The sequence below is a fragment of the Squalius cephalus genome, assembly GCF_949319135.1.
Source record: "Squalius cephalus genome assembly, chromosome: 3".
NCBI classification, from domain to species: domain Eukaryota; kingdom Metazoa; phylum Chordata; class Actinopteri; order Cypriniformes; family Leuciscidae; genus Squalius; species Squalius cephalus.
Window position 1 is genome coordinate 37,888,108 of NC_137124.1, and position 19,727 is coordinate 37,907,834.

Below are 19,727 nucleotides of genomic sequence, written 5' to 3' on the forward strand. Positions count from 1 at the left end.
CACTGCTCAATTTCCTCCCCTGACTTAACAGCTCCTTTACCTATTCCTACATAATTAATCACACACCATCTCCTATAGACATGAGAAGGATGGACTCGGGGCATGTAGGAGAGTGAGAAACTAAATTTAATTAAAACCAATACAATGCAATGCAATGTAAGAGCACAGTGTGATAAGTGTCTGCTCAGCAGACTGAATATGGCCACGACACAGTGCAGGATTCATTTCAAGTAAAAACAAAAATTGAGGCGGAAAGGCTGCTCGTCAATTTAGAGCGATGAGGGTTTCTGCTGACAGCATGGATTCAGTTCCTCCCTTCCCCAAATTGCACCAGCCACAGCTGTCAGTGGAGCTTTATTGGTCCATATGAGGGGGTGAGGCAGGTCTGACTGTGTGTAATGAGCTGCAAATCAAACAGAAACATCTCTAGGATTTGCATTTCAGTTGCAGTGAGCTACAGTTTCATCCAGGTGGGGTCATGTGGTACTACAATCCAGCAGAACTTCACTTGTACATCTTAATAGCGGAGCTCAATAAGAGTTACTGACTACAAAGGCTGGCGAAGCCCAACTTTTACGGATGTCATGCAGATGAAATCTTGGGATCACTTTATTTTGATTGTCCTTTTTGAACATTCTGTGCCTATAAGTAACTTTTCAACTACATGTCAACTAACTCTCATTAGAGTATCAGTAGACTGTCTGCTTAATCTCTGCTAACTCTTTATTGTTGTGGTTCCCCGACAGACATTTGGAACTACAAGTAAACTTATTCTAACCCAAACCCTACCAGTCTACTAATACTCTACTGACACTCTAATGAGAGTTAGTAGACATGTAGGTGCACCATGCAATGTTACTTAGTCAACATAATGTGCTAAAGGGACCATTAAAATATAGTGAAACCAAAATCTCCAAAAAAGATGGTTCTTTAAAGGTTCTTTACACGTAGTAACAGTTCTATTTAGAACTGTATCTTCCTGAAGAACCTTTTAAATGCTGAAATGTTTTTTTTGTGTGTGTGTTAGAGTTTAGGGTTCTTTATTCCCGCCTTTTTGTTTTTCAAATCTGTAACTGTCAAAGCCACCTCATTACTGAATTTCTGGAGCTCAGCTATACAACTAATACACAGACTGTCAACATACTCTTAGCAGGTAAATTATTTATGTCTTAAAATGTCTATAAAATATAACTGGTTTCCTACCAATCATGTCTTTTTCTCTTTTAGGTTTAACAGAACATGTGAGTGTGAGCTGCTCTGTTCAGTTAAGGATACTCATCTTGTCTTCTCCACAAAGTAACAGAGATATGGAATTTATAATCACTTTTATAATCACCCATGACTTTATATCACTTTTTCCTTTTAACACGGCAAAGGGCTCATACTGTCCATTGCTTATTTTGGCCTTCATTGACATAATTGTTTTTACATAATCAATTGTAACTCTAAACTCAATTGTGCATTTCAGATGCTGTCACGTATCATAACGTATCATCTGCAGAGAGAAACTGCCACTCAGAATACACACATAATGGATGACGTAGACATATGAGGATTGTGAAGATATTTCAACGTGGTCTTCATTACATCTATATCGTGTTCAATGTCAATTGTTATTTATTAATGTATTCAGCTAACAACTGTTATTAATCATTTTTGCTAAATCTGCCATGTCACTAAAAAATAAAACTACCTTATTGATACAACGTGCTGTTTAAAAAAAAAATTGAAAACCCAAATAGAGGTACAGATGGTGGTCAACCAGAATGCCTATTACCGCCGCGGCGAAATTACCGCGGCGAAAATAAACCAGCCGCATTTCAAAGTCGTTCCCGAAATGACCGCCAGGTGGCGCAAAGGGACATTGTGCAAAACAGCAGCAATTGCCGTATTTTAAAATGTAAGTGGGTTAAATAATAGGCATATTTTTCATATATATAAATAGGCCTATTAGGCTACAACAGAATAGAACCAAAGATAGAATCAATTTTACAGCTGAAAAAATAGAATCAAAAGTTAAAAATAGAGACGATGTTAGGAGCAATGACGCTGAATATTTTTACTATTCTATTGAGGAATTAGATAAACGAAGAGCTCTCGTGAGCGATACAATTTATAGTGATTTCAAAAGCAGTCCTTAAAAAAAAAAAAAAATTACATGGAGTAGTGTGGCATAATTTTTGAGAGATTACGCGGAACACGTTTTAGTTAAGATCCTGGTTTCAATGCCCTTAATGTATAGGCTAGGCTTTAAAAAAAATTCACAACGCGTTTTGAGATTGTTTTGAATTAAACATTGAAGTTTAAAATGTAGTGTTTTGGCACACCAGGCCGAGTGGCGTTACGCATTGTTCAAAAATCAGGTTTTATTCTGGCATGTTGAATTGGCGTTAATATTTTTTTTTTTTATTTATTAGATTTAGATTTTAGGTTTTGTTAGATTTATTTTTCTCATAACAGCTAAAATAACTTAATATATGCCTTGTCTTCATATGATTTTTTATCGATGAACTAGTGTTTTCTGACAGTGTCGACTGCAAAGATGAAGTTGACGATCGCCATATTTGTAGTGAACGCACCTAGAGAGAAATGCACAAAGACATAATCAGAGAGTAGCCTTTTTCTTTTTCGTTTTGAATTATTTCGTTTGAAGACATTTCAAGCTTTGTGTATTTGATGTATTTATCATGTCTGTGTGAGGCATACGCTGAGTTTCGTTAAGTTAGGAGGATGAGATGCGCTCCAGCTGACGTGCAATGCAAGTGACCTCACGGGCGCCTCTATGATTAGTGTCTGTTTGCTTCTCTTACTTATTGAATCCAGACAATTGGGTGATGAAAAAATGATTAAAATTAAGATACAATTTATAGAAAACGAAATTCACTTTAAAAAAAGGTTTCTACTAAACAAAACTTAATGAAGTGGTCAAAATCATGTCTGACCCACTCCATATCCATCTCTCGATATAATGCATCCTATCTTACTCGTGCTGTTCACTTTTCATATTCAACATAGATTGAAAAAACAACATTATAATATTTTAACAAATATGATACTAAATTAGATTATTTAATGGCTACAACAGTATAGTAGGCCTATAGACTCTATTTGTACAAATTGCTGCACGTTAATGTAATTAAATGAAACCTTGTAACGAATTCACACTGTAGGGTAGACTGTGTACAGTTGAGACACCTTAAATAACTTGCGTTCCAGCAAGCACAAGTTGTGATTTTTGCTGTGCACTTGCATATAAGTGTCAGCAGGGAAGGAAATATAGAGACCAGACCTCTTGGAACTTTAATTGAATACATAGCGTTGGTAAAGCATACTGAAATTACATCCCTACAAATGTATTAGGCCCTACTGAAAATAAATGTATCGAATTTAAGCAAAGTAGCCTAAATGTTAAGACTGTAAGCCCTTTGCTTTTTTATAGCCTAAAGGACTCTTATAGCCGACTTTGGGTTAATTTAATTTGTAGAGGATTTTTTAACTCAAACATTAACACTGAAATAAATTAAACTAAATTATTGTAATTTTTTGGCACACCACGACGAGTGGCGCTATGCATTGTTCTAAAGCCAGGTTTTATTCTGGCATGTTGAATTAGTGTTCAACAAATGCGGCGGCGCGTTCATTTGAATGAAGAGCGTTTCTCGCTCGTGTGAGCGAACACACACTGGAACGTTAGGCCGTATCGCAACGAGTGAATAGTGGCCGAGTGGTTGAACGTACGTTACGATCATTTAGATGACACGGGTTCGAATCCCGAACTAACTTGGACTACTGGTGTTTTTATATTAGCCTATTAATGCATTTTATAGTCTATTGTTGATGCAGAGAGATTTGTCTTCTAAAACTTTTTTTTTTGCCTATTTACAAAATAAAATCGCCATGCATTTCCATTTTACACTAAGGAACAAATATTATACAATGACTTTACTTCTGTAGCCTATAATAATTCATATATATGACGTTTAAACGACAAACAATAAAATCAGAACCAGTATTCTGTTGCGTTCATGGTTCCAGTGGCAGTAATGCATCCACGGCTTTTCAAAATGTCACAAAGCGTTTTGAGATTGTTTTGAATTAAATATTGAAGTTTATAATTTGTTTGGCACGACGAGTGGCAAACTCTTTGTTTTGTTTTGCAAACTCAGCTAGCCTGTGGGGGGTTTGGAGAAGGCAATACTTTGCTTTATTGTGGGGGTGCAGGACAGAGGTGTTAATGTTCCGTCTTTCATATGGAGAGTGTCGGAGCCAGCCTGATGAGGCAAAGGCAAAATTCTTTTAAGGATTAATCTCAAAATCTCCAAAAGTCCATAGCCTATGTACAGTAGGCCCTATATCTTATTAAATTATATATTGTAGTTTTATTGATTGTATAGGTTTTCCACAAACAATTTAAATTTAGCAGATACGAGCTCTTTTATTGGCGACCCACCTCGTTTTATTGTAAGGTGAATTCAGCAAGGCATGTTGTATCTTTGAAGGAACAAAAGCTATTTGTTGTTTTTTCTTGCGTGATTTGTGTGGATGACACACAGCGACATATACAGTATTATCAGCTGTATGGTGTTTTTTTACGCTGAAATGCTTAATTTCGAGAAAGACCCGCCGCGCGCAGTGAGGGAGACCAAACTTAGCCTACTAAAAAAATATCCAGCGCGAGAGAGGCAAAGAAAAACGCCTGTTCTTAATTTATGTTGCTTTGAACTTTTTCCGTTTTGTACCGTTTTAATTTTTTAATTTAGCTGCAATTTCTTTGACAATTTCTTTTAAAATGTTGCAAGAATAGGCCTAAGATTCTGTGTTTCTTATTTTGCATCACAAAGGGAATAAACTCTCGATGCAACCCTGTTTAAATAAATAAACTGTCCCGACACTTTATTCATATCTTAAAATGTGCAAGAACGGAAAAACATAAACACTGTCGGCTACACTGAGATTCGATCTCAGATACTTTGAAGCTCCGAGAGGCTATTGATAATGCTTTGACCACAGAGCTACCGTCTGAATCGCCAACGTTTACTATTTTCTCTGTTTTAAAAGTTTGTAACATGTAAGGCTATTTAGTTCTGAATATAACAAAGAATGCTTAAACCGACTACATCGGTTAGGAGCTGCAAGTCCTGAAAATGTTTTAATTTCACGGTAAATTATTTTAAGTTATTTCACTGTTATGTTTCAGTTAATAAATCTACAAACACATTAAAATAACATGAAGAAAATGACAAGTAACCTATTGACATAGCCTTTCTAAATTATAGAAAAACTGGGCACACAATGTTAACGTGTGTCTACTTTGTTTAAATTTAATGAATTTGAATTCGTTTAACCACAATATTTATCTTGAATTTATCTGTGACCTCAGCTCAAATTACTGCCGCGGCAGATTACGTCATAAAGAGAATAAACTGACACTTTTCAAAGTCTGTGATTACAGCGCCACTCAGCGGTAAAAGGCAGCAAATACACATCCCAATTTTGCCGCCGCGGGAACGGCGGCGGTAAAAGTCTCATTCTGGTTGACCACCATCTGTATAATAAGACCAGGCAGATAGAGGACTAAAAAACAATATTAATAAATAATATACACAAATAATATTAATAATAGGAAGATACCAATAAACTTATATTAATGAAAATAAATATTGTTGAAAAGGTTATATAACACCATTAAGGTCCTATATTGCCCTTTCAAAGCATAGTTTTTTTCTGGAACCTTATAAAAAGGGTTCTGCTATTGTTACAAGTCGAAGAACCCTAATTTGGTATTGTTTAGAACCATTTTTTTTAAGAGTGATAGAAAGAAATTCAAATATGGTTTTCAAGGCCAAACTCTCTGCTGAAGGTCGGCCAGTCGATAAACATTTTAAATGGTATCTTATATCAACAAACTCATACATTATACATCCTTTTTTCTATTATAAATAAGTGAAATATGCATACAAAATCATCAAATTGCAATGTCTGCAAAATAGACTTGGACGATTCACAAAAAAAAAAATTACATTCTGACAATGATTTAGTAAAAGTTATGCTGAGTTTAGGAGAATGCATTGATTGATAAGATACGCCAGCAGTTCATTTCTCAGATACATTATCAGTCCTTTCACAGAAACAGCACATGAATCTTTCCTTATAAAGCCTGTTTAGAAATTTTTCGAAGAGTTTCCAAGGCTATGCAGAAGCACATTTATGGACTAATGTCAGTGCTGTAACAGTCTTCTCCTAAATTAGTCTTCAGTGACGGGTTTCCATTTTCATAGCTGTCTAATCCAAGTGTAATCTTAGTCTTTGTTCAGGAAACCAGTTTTAGTTTATTTTAATAAACCTTTACTCCTCATTTATGCATTATAGTGCAAAAATAACGACAAACAAGTTTTCCAAAAATTCTTAAGTATATCTAAATGGGGCTACACTTTATTTCGATGGTCCACTTTAGACATTCTACTAACTATAAGTAAGTTTGCAACTATCTCAACTAACTATCATTAGAGTATTAGTAGACAGTTAGGTTTTTAGATTTCGGGTTAGTAAAATAAGTTGCAATGTCACTTATAGTCAGTAGAATGTCTGTTGGGGGAGCATCACAATAAAGTGTTATCGCACATTAAGCAGACAGCCAACTAATACTCTAATGAGTTAGTTGACATGTAGTTGCAAACTTACTTATAGTTAGTAGAATGTCAAAAGTGGACCATCGAAATAAAGTGTAATAAGGATACTTACCCCATTTAGATATACTTAAGAATGTTTGGAAAACTTGTTGGTCATTATTTTTGCATTATCAATTTTGCACTGAAATTACACACTTAACCTTTAGTTGTTGTTTTTTTTATTTAACATTTTTTTCCATTATTCAATTTCCATTATTCAAGAACCCATTCACTGCAATTTTCTTTTTTATTGACCTGATAATATAAAGAATGAGACCTGATGTAAAGTCTGCAATAGAGTGAGGACAACCACAACAACATTACTAAAAAGGTATAACATATTTTATGTACCAAACAAAAAAATCTCATACAGAACAGTACAACAAATTAAACAATCAAGGCATTAAACAAAACAACATCTTTGGCACTTGACAAATAGATGATAGTCCAAAAAAAAAAAAAAAAAATGTAAACAAGACAGAGGCATTACATTAAAACGCAACAACAAATAAGTAAAAAAAAATTGCAAGGTGATAAAATTCGAGTTTTTGGCAATGTAATGTTCTATCCAAAAATTTCTCAGTCTGCATGTTTTCATGCAAAACCGCGTCATCTCTGCTGTGCCCGACTGTATTTGAACGGTGGTTTGCGAGGCCTCATCCACGGCTCACCATGCTCTTCCATCCCTTGTGAGACAGCTCCATATAGTACCAGTCGTCAAGGGTCTTTATTTAGTGCAAATAGGCTGGCTGCAGTCTTTCAAAATGAATCCTGCAAGAGTCATTTTCGGAAAGGGGACGGAACTATGAGTGGTTTGGGTCCTGAAACAGGCCTGAAAGAGGAAAAAAACAAACACTAGTTATATCTAGATCTCTGAGGTTCACTGTCAATAGATGCAATACTCTTTATATAGAACTTTGAAAGTGAAAGTGTCAGATTCTGTGGCCTTTATTTAACCTTAAAAAGCATACTGAATCATATATGATACATGAATTTCTAAGGCAACAAGTTATACCTGTTGTACACAACCTCCCTCTAATTAATAGGTCATAGTTTTTTGAAAAGTAAAAGGCCTTTTATTATAATTCTAACATCCACCTTCCAGCTGTGGTACATGTGTCTTTTGTATATATATATATATATATATATATATATATATATATATATATATATATATATATATATATATATATATATATATATATATATATATATATATATATATATAACGCATACAGGCATGCACGCACACACAATGTGATTTATATAGCAAGCTATCAGAATTGAATCTTTTTGGCCATATAAATAACAGAATTTGCACCAAATCGCTCAGTTCCATTGAATAAAATGTTCTTTTTTTCCCCTCCTTAATTATGTGCTCCATATTCACATATTTTGTACTATATGGGCCATAAAAGCCTTATATATTAAATATACAAAACATAAAACAATTGTGTTTAAAGGTTCGTTAAATGGACTATTCTGACTAGAGGATTTACAGGATTAAAATTTCTGTAAAAGCGGGAATGCTATTCAGTGCTTATCTCAGTTTATCTCGTATTTCTCACAAGATCCTTCAATATAAAGACTTTGCACTGTTAACTGAAGGCCTTTCCCAGGTTGACCATCATTTCAAACCAACTATGCCTTTCTTTTTGTGTAAAAAAACATGATTTAAATATGATACCCTGTTGAGCCTGTCAAAATGAAATGCAGTTTTCAGTATACACATTAGATTCCTCAGAGTCTCACCGTTATGTGTTGAAAATGAATGCGTCTTTTTATCACAACATAGTGCTAAGCTTCCGCAGCCACTGGGAAGCTGCGAAAAGATTTATCTTCACAAGCTGAAACTCTGTGAGATGCGGTTGTTCTTAGATTGGAGGAGCATGTAGTGCTGGAGACAAGCAGAACTGAGGCCTGGATGTATGTAGGTGCAGTCATTTCTGAAAATAAGTGCTAGACGGCTGCTTTTGAGAACTAATAGTGCACTAGCATTGGTATGGAGACTCGAGGAGAGAAAAGAAGATGTAAACTTGAAAATGTCGCTGCTTAGGAGATTCCAATGGGGCATGTGTAATTCCCCATAAAACCTACTACTGTATATAAATGAGTAAAAACCCATCCAAACGTTTGATGTGTAGTAAAAAATTCAGTCCTATATTTACTGCGCTCAAGAGTAGGTAGGGAGGTGAAAAGAATCCCATAAAATATCCAAACCGCACGACTCACCCCCCCACTGTTCAGCATGCTTATTTGAATCTAACAATGCCTCTGATCCGTCTGGTTTGGCAAAGAAAAACAAAGCATCACATAATTAGGATAGACAAGACTCTCACTAATTAGGGCTGCCTTTCTTACTGGAGAGTAACTGTTCAATCAACTGCTAATGGTGTCACAATTTACATATTTTGCTTAGAAAATGAGTCACAAATGGCGAGTGGAAAAGATATGACGCAGGCAGTGAATCCTTAATGTAGTCTATAAACTTGGTTCATGTACCGTACATACATGCATGTACATCTATGAAACTCAGTATATTGTTTTCATTGACCAGAACAAGTTCTGCACTGACATTCATTAGCTCCGCCCAAAAGGAATGTGGTCATTTTGGAATTTTGTGAAAAGGAAATGCAGTGAACATATAATACTCCTCTTAGGGCAGGGATGGGCAAACCCTGTCCTGGAGGGTAACTATCCTGCAGAGTTTTGCTCCAACCCTGATAAAACTTACTTGCCTGTAGCTTTTTTAGGGCTGTGTCCGAAATCTCATACTCTCTCGAACAGGTACTTACTTTGAATAAGCAATTACTTTACGACCACTAAAAAAGTATGTTCTATATAGTATGAGTGTGTGTAGTAAGAATGTCATCTAGATGTACTACATCCGCCATGTTGTCATTATCATGTGACCTACCAGCGTCAGTTGCGTCGAGTCACTGCCACCGGAAGAATTAAGTCATCAGGGTAATTTTTGCCAACTCTTTTATAACTACCATGAATTTGCACACTTCTTTTGTTACATACTGTTTTTCAACCTAATATATAGTAGGGTGGTATGTGATTCCGGATGCAGCCCAGAAATCCTGAAGACATTGATTAGCTGGTTCAGGTGTGTTTGATTAGAGCAAAATTCTGCAGGACAGAGGCTCTCCAGGACCGAGTTTGCCCATCCCTGACCTAGGGGGAGTCATGTGATCATCAACTTGTTCAACACAATGCCAAGACAACAGGTATTTTAATCTGATTGAATAATCATATTCAAGTGTCTACATCCTTAGTTTTTTCCTATTGATCAGATTATTTCAGGTCCAGTCCAATCCAATCTGACCAAATATACCAGCTCAATCGTATCGACTGCGACAGGGATGCCCAATCCTGCTCCTGGAGATCAACCTTCCTGCAAACCTCAGCTCCAACCCTTATCAAACACAAGTGAACCAGCTAATTAAGATCTTCAGGAGCACTTCAGGAGAACTCTGCGGGTACCTAGAGTTCAGATCTCCAGGAACAGGATTGTGTTTCAATCCGATTGAGCCATCAGTACAATTTCTAATGGATTATTTAGGTGCATATGTAGCTATTGAGGATGGTAAATTGCAAACAGATTCCGGATATCTAGAACAGCATTGCCAAGGTGAGGGATTAAATTAATGACAAAAAAGGGAAACAGGAAGAGTCTGATATCTTCTAAGATCATTGTCTGATTTAGATCAAATTGGTGTAGTTGGTTTGGTCATGGAGGCTGATCACATAGATGTAAATATTTTAGTGCACGGTCATAGCGCCACCAGCAGTCAGTATAAAGAGAGACACATACAACAGACTTTGAAATTTACCCGCTTAAATATATGTGGCCACCGTGAGTTTTTTTTTTTAAAGCCACCAGTAGGAGTGGCCCGCAATCTCTGCATGCAGCTATATTTTAATGATAAACTCACCATAAAATGTAAATGAACATTATTTTTTAATATAGGGAAACACTTTAGGGTCCAATTCTCTAGTTTTACTACCTTAAACTAAAACTAAAAACTAAAGTGTGACCAAATATTGCAGTATTTAGTGTAAATGAATTATCTTTGCACATCATTATTTTAGGGCTGAATGATTAATCGCAATAAAACCGCACGCGATTTGGCAAAGGCTGCGATTATTTTATGTGCAGCTTGTCAGTGGAGTGCGGCTGATTGGTAGTAAATACTGCCCCATTTGAACGCCAGAGGGCCCTCTCATTCAAACACGATAAATATGCCCCGCCGCAGAAGTACAATAATGCACATCATTCCAGGAAATCCCTATCGCTGTAGCTGAATAAACAGAAGATTGAAACGCTTTGATTAAACATGACTGCCTTATTCTGTGTAAGAAGGCACATCATCTCACAGAAGGATGCTCATGGTCGTTATGAAGTGAGTTTGAAGTAAATGCATGTTATTAAATGTTGTCTGTTGTTGGACAAGGGGTTCATAAATGCTTCTCATGTTTTCGAAAAGCCATTTCACTCGGTTATACGTCACAACAGGGAGGAAAAGTCTATCGCAACTTCCATTTCATGCCAATTTAAGCCCTTCAAATGTTCTCGTCCTCACTTGAAGAACTTTTGATGTGTTTACTTACCGGAATACTTTCAAAGGGGGAACGGCAGTGACCTTTCCCACAGGCTTGGGGCTGATTGCAGGGGGCATCATCACCATGAGCCCCCCACCGGAGGGTTTGGGCTGTGCTCCACGAGCAGGGCTGAGCGGAAGAGGCCTATGTGGGGGTGTGGACGGAGGTCTAGACTGTTTTTCTGATACCATCTGTATGAGAAAGGAAAGAGAAGTCAATAAGAAATTGAGGTGTGCTTCGTTTAGGATTTCTGACAGGGTTTCAATACAGATAACAGGGTTTATATAGTTTATAAGATGAGATTGCGACCCACTTTGGCTCCCACAGTGATTTTGATCAAACCAAAGAATTTGAGGACCCTGAACTCTCACCAGTGGTGTACGTGTAGGGTTGAGGGGCAGAGGCTTCTTGGGAGGACTGAGTTTCTGAGGTGAGGCTACAGATTTTGGTGTGCTGGGTGAGTTGGGCGGATTGCTGATAGGCGGAGGAGGTCGAGGTCCTTTGACGCTGCTCAGGGATGGCGACGGAGCCGGTCGGAGAGGACGGACAATATTGACTGGCTGAGTACCGTTGGAGGCTGGGTTTGGCCTCAGAGGAAGCACCTCCTTACTGGTGTGAGGTAGCTTGAGAGGTAAAAAGGAAAGTGACGGGTTAATGGTGATATGATTTGAAAATTTTAATATATTAAATCGTCATTAATGAAACATAAACCCCATCACAAAATATCAAAATGACTGCACAAATGCAATGAACTAATGCCTTGATAGAGGTCATCGGGGTCATAAAAGGCATTTTAAACAGATATTGCATCTTCATAAGGCTGTTATCTCTAAATAATGCTTTATTATACTTTTCATAATAACCATACCAAACTTTTTATTCATTTATTTATTTATTTTTTTAGAAATGAATACTAATAATAGCAAGGATGCATTACATTGATCAAGTGACAGTAAAAACATTTATAATGTTACTGTGTATATATATATATATATATATATATATATATATATATATATATATATATATATATATATATATATATATATATATATATATATATATAAATGCTATTCATCAAAGAATCCTGAAAACAAAATGTACTTTGTTTTCAACATTGATAATAATAAGTTACTTGAGCACCAACTCATCATATTAGAATGATTTCTGAAGGATCACATCACACTGAAGACTGGAGTAATGATGCTGAAAATTCGTCGATTTGCCATCAAAGGAATAAATGACATTTTATATTGAAATAGAAAACAGTTCATTAAAATTGACATTTCACAATATTACTATTTTTACTGTAGCCTCAGTGAGCATAAGATATTTCTTTTAAAAAACATTTAAAAATCTTACTAACCCCAAACTTTTGAATGGTAGTATACAGTACATATTAATGTAATAATTCTCATTAAAGATTATAAATGAATGTGACCTCATCTATAACATGAAATTAAAGTGTCCATACCTTAAGGTTAGCATTTCTGGATGGTCCCACCACCTTCAAATGGAAAGCATGGTTTAAGTGTCCATTCTTCTCATTTTCGATGGAGTCCTCATGTCTGAGATCACATATAAAAAAACGTTTATGGAAGATTTAAAGGAAATTGATTCAGAACAGTATGTATAACAAAAATGTGTTTTCTGTTTGTTACAGCACAAGATTGACTTAATTTAAGATTTTTTTTTCAATGTACCATAAGTTTATATGCATGTTATATAAAAATAGATAACGTGTGTATGTTTCTACAGAGACATCAGAAAGCATTCAGACCCCTTAGAGAGAATTTGTCAGGACTGAATTATTTATTGCATTTGACAGTATACCAAAAGGACAAAGTGAACATGTGAATTATTATGCATGTATGAAAAAAATCTGAAATCTAATATTGGGATTAGTATTCAGGGCCGTGTGGCAGTGATGACAGCAGGAGGTGTTCTTAGGTGTGATTCTCTCAGCTTTGCACACCTGGATGCTTTCTCATATTTGTCCTTGCAGATCCCCTCAAACTTGTCAGCTTGGTTGTGAAAGGTTTGACTTTGTCCACAGTATTTCTATGGCGTCGTTTTAGCTGGGATTCTCAAGGACATTATTTGTCCTAAAGCCATTCAAGTATCATCTTGGCTTTGTGCTCCAGGCCATTCTGACACTGAATGAAGAATCTTTTCTCTTGATAGAGGTTGTGTGCAGGTTTTCTTCAAGGATCACTCTATTTTTGGCTCTATTCAACCTCTGTTGTGTTGCCTGCCAGTCCTAAAGCCTGTTGCTGAGAATAACTCCCTCAGCATTGTTTCACTGCAGCTGCACTTACTGTGGCTCATAGTAGTCAAATATGCTTATGGTGCTTTGTGCTGTTACACATTATTTAATTCTTACAAGCAGTTCTTTATCAGGTTAAATGATCAGGGGCCGTATTCACAAAGAATTTTAAGGCTAAAAGTAGCTCCTAACTGGCGAATTTAGGAGCAACTCCTAAAAATAATGGGCGTGTCACTCCTAACTTTAGGACTCCTAATTTTTTTCACTAAGAGTAATTCACGAAGCACTTTAGCCCTAAAAGTAGCACCTAAGTCTGGGACAGCTTAAAAGAAGTCGAGAGGACTCCTAACTCACTAAGACCTATTCACAAACCGCTTTTGTGGCATTTCACGTTGCGATGTTTTGAAATGCGTATGCGGCGGCTACAGGAGCTTCCAATCGCGAGGAACAATTTTGCATTGTAGGCATAACTAGGGATGCAATAACGCCACCAACAACAACCAAAACTAGGCTACTCATTGCATGTAAACTAATTATAAAGTTTCATTGTGAATCAAATTAAAATGTTCTTCTCATATAGGCATATAGTGACAGATTAATTCAACAATGTTTCAAAGATATTGCATCAATCCATATGTTTCATTAGGCTACTAGGCTATTTGTTTTGCCTTACTCTTTATTCATTTAGGCTATTTATTCAGTTATTCATCATCTTCCGTCCTTCGCACTACTTGTGTAGCGCACGCATTCTCAGACCTGTCACCTGTCACTCATCATCGTAGGGGAGGTGTTTGGAATCATTCCCGCGTTACAATCATCAGCCAATCAAGGTGGTCATTTCAGTCAAGCTCGTGCATGAGTAATGATGTCATCCATAGCAACGAAGACTCACTCTTAGTTTAGGAGTTGTCATTTTTCTTTACTAAGAGTAGGTCTGAAAGGCGTTGTGAATAACTTTTAAGAGAAAACTCCTAGCTAAAATCTTTTAGTGCGATTTAGGAGTACTCCTAGTGGTAAGATAAAAATTCTTTGTGAATACGGCCCCAGTTCTTAAAGTAAGAATGATGACTTAATCAAAAATTACACAAGAAAATTAGAATATAAGAAAAAAATGCTTTCCAACATTGAGTATGCACAAACAATTATTCTTTCTGAATTTAGATTAGTTCCCAAAATACATAATGAACTGCAATCGTGCCTGTTCCATCATCAGCTAACATTCAGTACGCCATATTAGAAGCTTAGTAAAAGTTCGGAAGTGTTAGACCTCTGTTTTTTGTTTTTTTTCGTAACTGACACAGATGTGAAACAGATGGACATGGTTAAATCTGTTTCACATCTAAATTTTAGAGCAGCAGGAGAGATGGAATTTCAAGTCTTACATGAATTAACTTAAAGGGAAAGTTCACCCAAAAATGAAAATTCTGCCATCATTTATTCATCCTCATATCGTTTCAAATCATGAGTTCAAATCTTTCTTCATTCTGTGGAACATTAAAGAAGATATTTTGAAGAATGTTGGTAACTAAACAGTTTTGGTGACCACTGACATACAGGTTTGGAACAACATGAGGGTGAGTAAATGATGACAGAAATTTCTAAACTAACCATTTATGTGCAAAATCTTGCTTAACTGACAACTTTTTTCTTTTTTTTTTTTTCACTGGCAATGAGAGAGCCCAGAGTGAATTAACTGGAACTGAGAAAGTTCAGATGAGCAGAAAGTGCTGGGAATCGCTCCGTGCCAAGCAAAACCACTGACTAGAAGAAAGCATAATACTGCACCTAATGTGAATAACTCTGTTTTTAACGACTGGTAAGGGGAAAATTCAGAGTGAAGTATCCTCAGTTATCTCACTACAGCAAATGTGAAGAGAGATCACATAATTAGATTTCAAAGGATGCTGACAGCTGAACTAATCACAGATTTTTAGCTGGCTGAGATGAAAGACAGGGTTCTCTAGCACTGCCTCTGTAAAGCAGCTACTGTTATAAGCAGGTCACAAAACAATCGTTTGAAACATTGAAACATAGACTGATAGTGTTTGAAATCGATTAAAAAAAAAGAAAGGAAAACAAACAAACAAAAAAAAAAAACTTGGCTATAGATAAGGGCAGGGAGAACCATTGAGGAAATATTATACAATGGGCCAGATATTATTCTTAATTGTGTGAATGAGTAGAAGGGGTTCTTGTCTTCAACAGAGCAGAAATACATGACCACCGTATTCAGAAAAAGAAAAAAAATATATACATAAAGCAAGAAATTATCTTCAAAGTGGATTTGGCAGCTTGGTTTGAGAGAAGAAATGTGTTACGGATCAAAGAAAGATTGACCAATTCACCTTTTTTTCCAAAATGTATAATCTAACAAGTCAGTGGTATGAGCAGCTTCTTGAACAGAGGAATTTAGATATTGGATATAGGAATGATGAGGACATTCTTGAAAAACCAATATCTGCTGAAGAAATATGGCTTCTATTATAATGGCATTAATCAGCTGAAGAGTGGCAAAGCCTCGGGAATGGATGGTTTTCCAACTGAATTTTGAACTGCAGTTCCAGAGAAGAACTCCAATCACAAAAGCCATGACATCTATATTGCTTAAAAAGAAGATTCCCAAAAGAATGATTTCTATCAGAGAGGACGGAAAGTGTTTTGATCCCATTTCCCATCAACCTTAGCTCGAGAGCCCATTTATACTGACCCCAAAGTAAAAGCTAAGTGCATTCCATAGAATTTTTTTTATTTTCTACTATGTTCTATTTTTGTAGTTAAAATCAGTGTGTTCATTCTAAATATTCTTTTAAATGTCTATTTCTGTCATCCAAATAGAGTAGCGTATGATTGTTTTTTCTTCACTTATTTGGGCATAACATCAATAGCTGATCTAAAAAAAGCAATTCAAGTCTTGCTTCAATCAAAGCAAAACATGATTTAAAGGAATGTCTCCCGAGGAATGTGCCTACTCACCTGAAGTGAGTTATTCATCTGGAAAAAAGACATTTTGATATTAGATATTGGAACAGCCACACAATCACAGGGCTCCACAAGTGGAGGCAGTTTTTTTTATCTGAGAGAAATATCCTTGAATAAGACGAATGAGCTTGAAGAAAGAATTTTAGAATATGCTGTTATCGCTTTTATTTCTAAGAATTGAATAAATAAAAAAATCTAGGAATCAGTCACTCCACAACTCTGCATGAAGAATCACTCAGCATGCCACAGGTGGTACTAGTCAATGCCATCGAAATTGCTCACTTCGGTTCAGTTATTCTCTCACTCACAGCGTGAATTCAATGGGTCCCTCCTGGAACCAAATACCCAATTTACCTAAACAGCCAGTTGCAGGATGAATGGCTCAAAACTTCTTCCATCTGATGACACCGAAGGCCACCTCTAGCAACCTTGAATGACCAGGCATGTTTTTTTATGGATGCAATTTCAAAGAACTAAGTTCTTTTAAAACTTCAAAGACATTTTTGGAGGTTTTTCTCTGCTGTGCGGTACAAACACAAACAGGTTCTAAAATCATGTCCAATCAAATGAATTTGTATAATGGGACTAAATTCTAAAGATGATCAAAAGAAATAGTACAGATTGAGCTTGATACAGGGTCTGAGTACTTACTGTATAAACAGATTTTTTTTTTTAGCTTTCTGTTATTAATCCATTTGAACTTCTATGAACCCATTTTTGTAATTACACTGTATAAGTGTGTGTGTGTGTGTGTGTGTGTGTGTGTGTTTCAACAGTAATACCTGCTGGCTTTGCTCTTCTCTCTCTGTGTTCTCCACTTGTGGTAGTAGGAGCTTTTTATCCTGATGCAGTAGAAGGCAATAAGTACAGCAGGGAGAAGCACTAGAAAAGCAAAGAGCAGCCCAACAACCAATCCCATCTGACCTGAGGACAGATATAGAACATACAATGACTGTTAGACAACGGTCAACAGCAAACACAATGAGAAGTGCTTGCCAAATATCTGCCACTCTGAATAATAGATCTGGTGTGCACTGCATTCACTCTACTATAACAATTTCTATGGCTATGTCCAGAATAGCAAACTACCATACTACTGTCTCTACTATACTACTTTAAAGCAGCATCTAGCATATGAATAGAATAACCAACTGGCTTACTGCATTTCTAAAATGTGCAGCACACAACCAGAAAATTCTCTCTTCCGCAATGCAATGCAATTTGACGTTCTATTTTCAGTGTGACTCATGAACATGAAGGATTATTAGCTGTGATTTTAAATTTGAACTTTACTTATTATGTTACCAGATTGCCAAAAAATAAGCCATTTATACACATATTTAAATGCAAAAAAAATATATTGTAAGATTTTTGAAAGAAGTCTCTCATGCTGTCCAATGCTGCATTTATTTGATCAAAAATACAGTAAAACAGAAATTTTGTGAAATATTATTACAATTTAAAATAGCTGTTTTCTATTTAAATATACAGTATCTTACAGTATCTTGTGGTGAAAATCAAGCTTTTAATGTTGTTTATTTGTCTATGTGGTGTTTTTAATATGCTTTAAGAGAAACCATGTGCAAATTCATCAGTCAACACCATTGCTGAGTATTTTCTCCTTAAAACTGCAGTGAACCAAAGACAGTCTCAAAAAAAAAAGGTTTGAAATCGCTGGTGTTTCTGATGTCACAAACTACCTTGTAACCAATCACGTCAACGTGTGATCATAAACGTGTGGATCTCTGAACTGGTGTGAGTGAGTAGAGGTGGGGCTAATTTGCATATTCATAGAACTGCGTATACTAAATGAGACAAGGGTGTAGTAGAGTTATAAATTAAATATAGATGGATCTTTATAAAGTTACAAAAGTTATTCAGTCAAAAGCAATGAGTGGCTTCTTTCTCCTTTGTTGTTTAGTTAACATTAAAACACAGCAGCAGGTTCATTAGGCTGCTGTCCCTTTAAGACCGAATGCATGGATCAATATACTGTTACACATTTTACTCAACTGTCTATGTTCATTTAAGATTTAATCAACTATGTTTACTAGGATACTCGCCAAGACAGGCGTTTTTACATAATTTTGTGTGAATTCGTTTATTCAAGCGCAAGACAAGAAAGAATTCAATTCAGCATTCAAATTCAACAAGGTTTTCTGGACGCGCACTTTGGATGTTTGTGTTCATAAAACTTGTTGACCAGCAAACATCCTATTATAATGTTGGGAACCGCTCGTTATACATAAATCACATAAAAGTTCACAGCTATATAGGCATTACTATATTTTGTTTAATATTCCACTAATTAGATACATTTACTTTATAGACAGTCTTCTCTTTTATCCCCACAATACTCTCTGTTGTCTGTGTTTCTTTGTCTAAACACAAACACTATACACATGCTGCGGGGTATCGGTTGTTGGTATTGGAGCATTTGAATGAGTACGAGTACACGAGTGCAGTATCGGGCCCAATACCGATACTGGTATTGGTGCATCCCTAATATCTTTGCTTAATAAAAGTATTAATTTTTTTTTTTTTTTTTTAATGGCCCCAAACTTTTGAATGGTAGCGGGTTAAGTGACAGCATTACTACTGATTGAAATATTTAGCATATTTCATACTGTTTCAAATCCTTTTTAAAAAAAGAAGAGCAGGAAGTAGCAGATACAGTCATATATTAAATGAAATGAGTAATGCATTCAGAAATTCTTAAAAGCTCTTGAAATGCTTCAACACAGCAAAGATATCATTGTCCTAAGTTCTGTGAAGAAAACCTGAACGGTAGAGATTAATGGTCATGGTGACATCTGATAAGAGGTGTGAGGAAGAAAGGGAAAGAGAGAAAGAGGGAGAAAGCACCCGAGTGATACAATCTCAGATAAATCTATCTATGAGATGGATTAAAGAATAGAAGAGAAATAAGGAGAGGCACATGTGCACTGAAAGCTGAAGGTGAACTCACTGTCATACTGCACAGGTCCACTGTCCACACTTCCCCCGAGTCCTGGTTTCTCACAGAAGGGGGGAGCCCATCCACGGTTACAGTGGCAGTTCCCATTGCTGTTACACAACTGCATGCAAAACAAAATGACATAAGAATTAGGGCGAATGGGAATTTCTATCTGGAAGGTTTGGGTGTAACTTTGCCATGCCTTTTTGAAGGTAAAGTGTGTCGTTTCTGCGACACTAGTGGCAGCTAG

General features: G+C 36.2%; 1 protein-coding gene across 1 annotated transcript in view; it reads right to left on the reverse strand.

Annotated features, from left to right (window-relative positions):
• Positions 1-6,853: 6,853 nt before the first annotated feature.
• adam19a (ADAM metallopeptidase domain 19a) overlaps positions 6,854-19,727 on the reverse strand; it is a 101,999-nt gene continuing 89,125 nt past the window's right edge. The window contains exons 18-23 of the mRNA XM_079866760.1: positions 19,490-19,598; positions 17,304-17,445; positions 12,751-12,844; positions 11,648-11,899; positions 11,286-11,467; positions 6,854-7,500 (exon numbers count right to left, since the gene is read on the reverse strand). Of these exons, the coding sequence (XP_079722886.1) occupies positions 7,449-7,500; positions 11,286-11,467; positions 11,648-11,899; positions 12,751-12,844; positions 17,304-17,445; positions 19,490-19,598 (831 nt within the window). The 3' untranslated portion in view covers positions 6,854-7,448. The remainder of the gene's footprint in view (positions 7,501-11,285; positions 11,468-11,647; positions 11,900-12,750; positions 12,845-17,303; positions 17,446-19,489; positions 19,599-19,727) is intronic.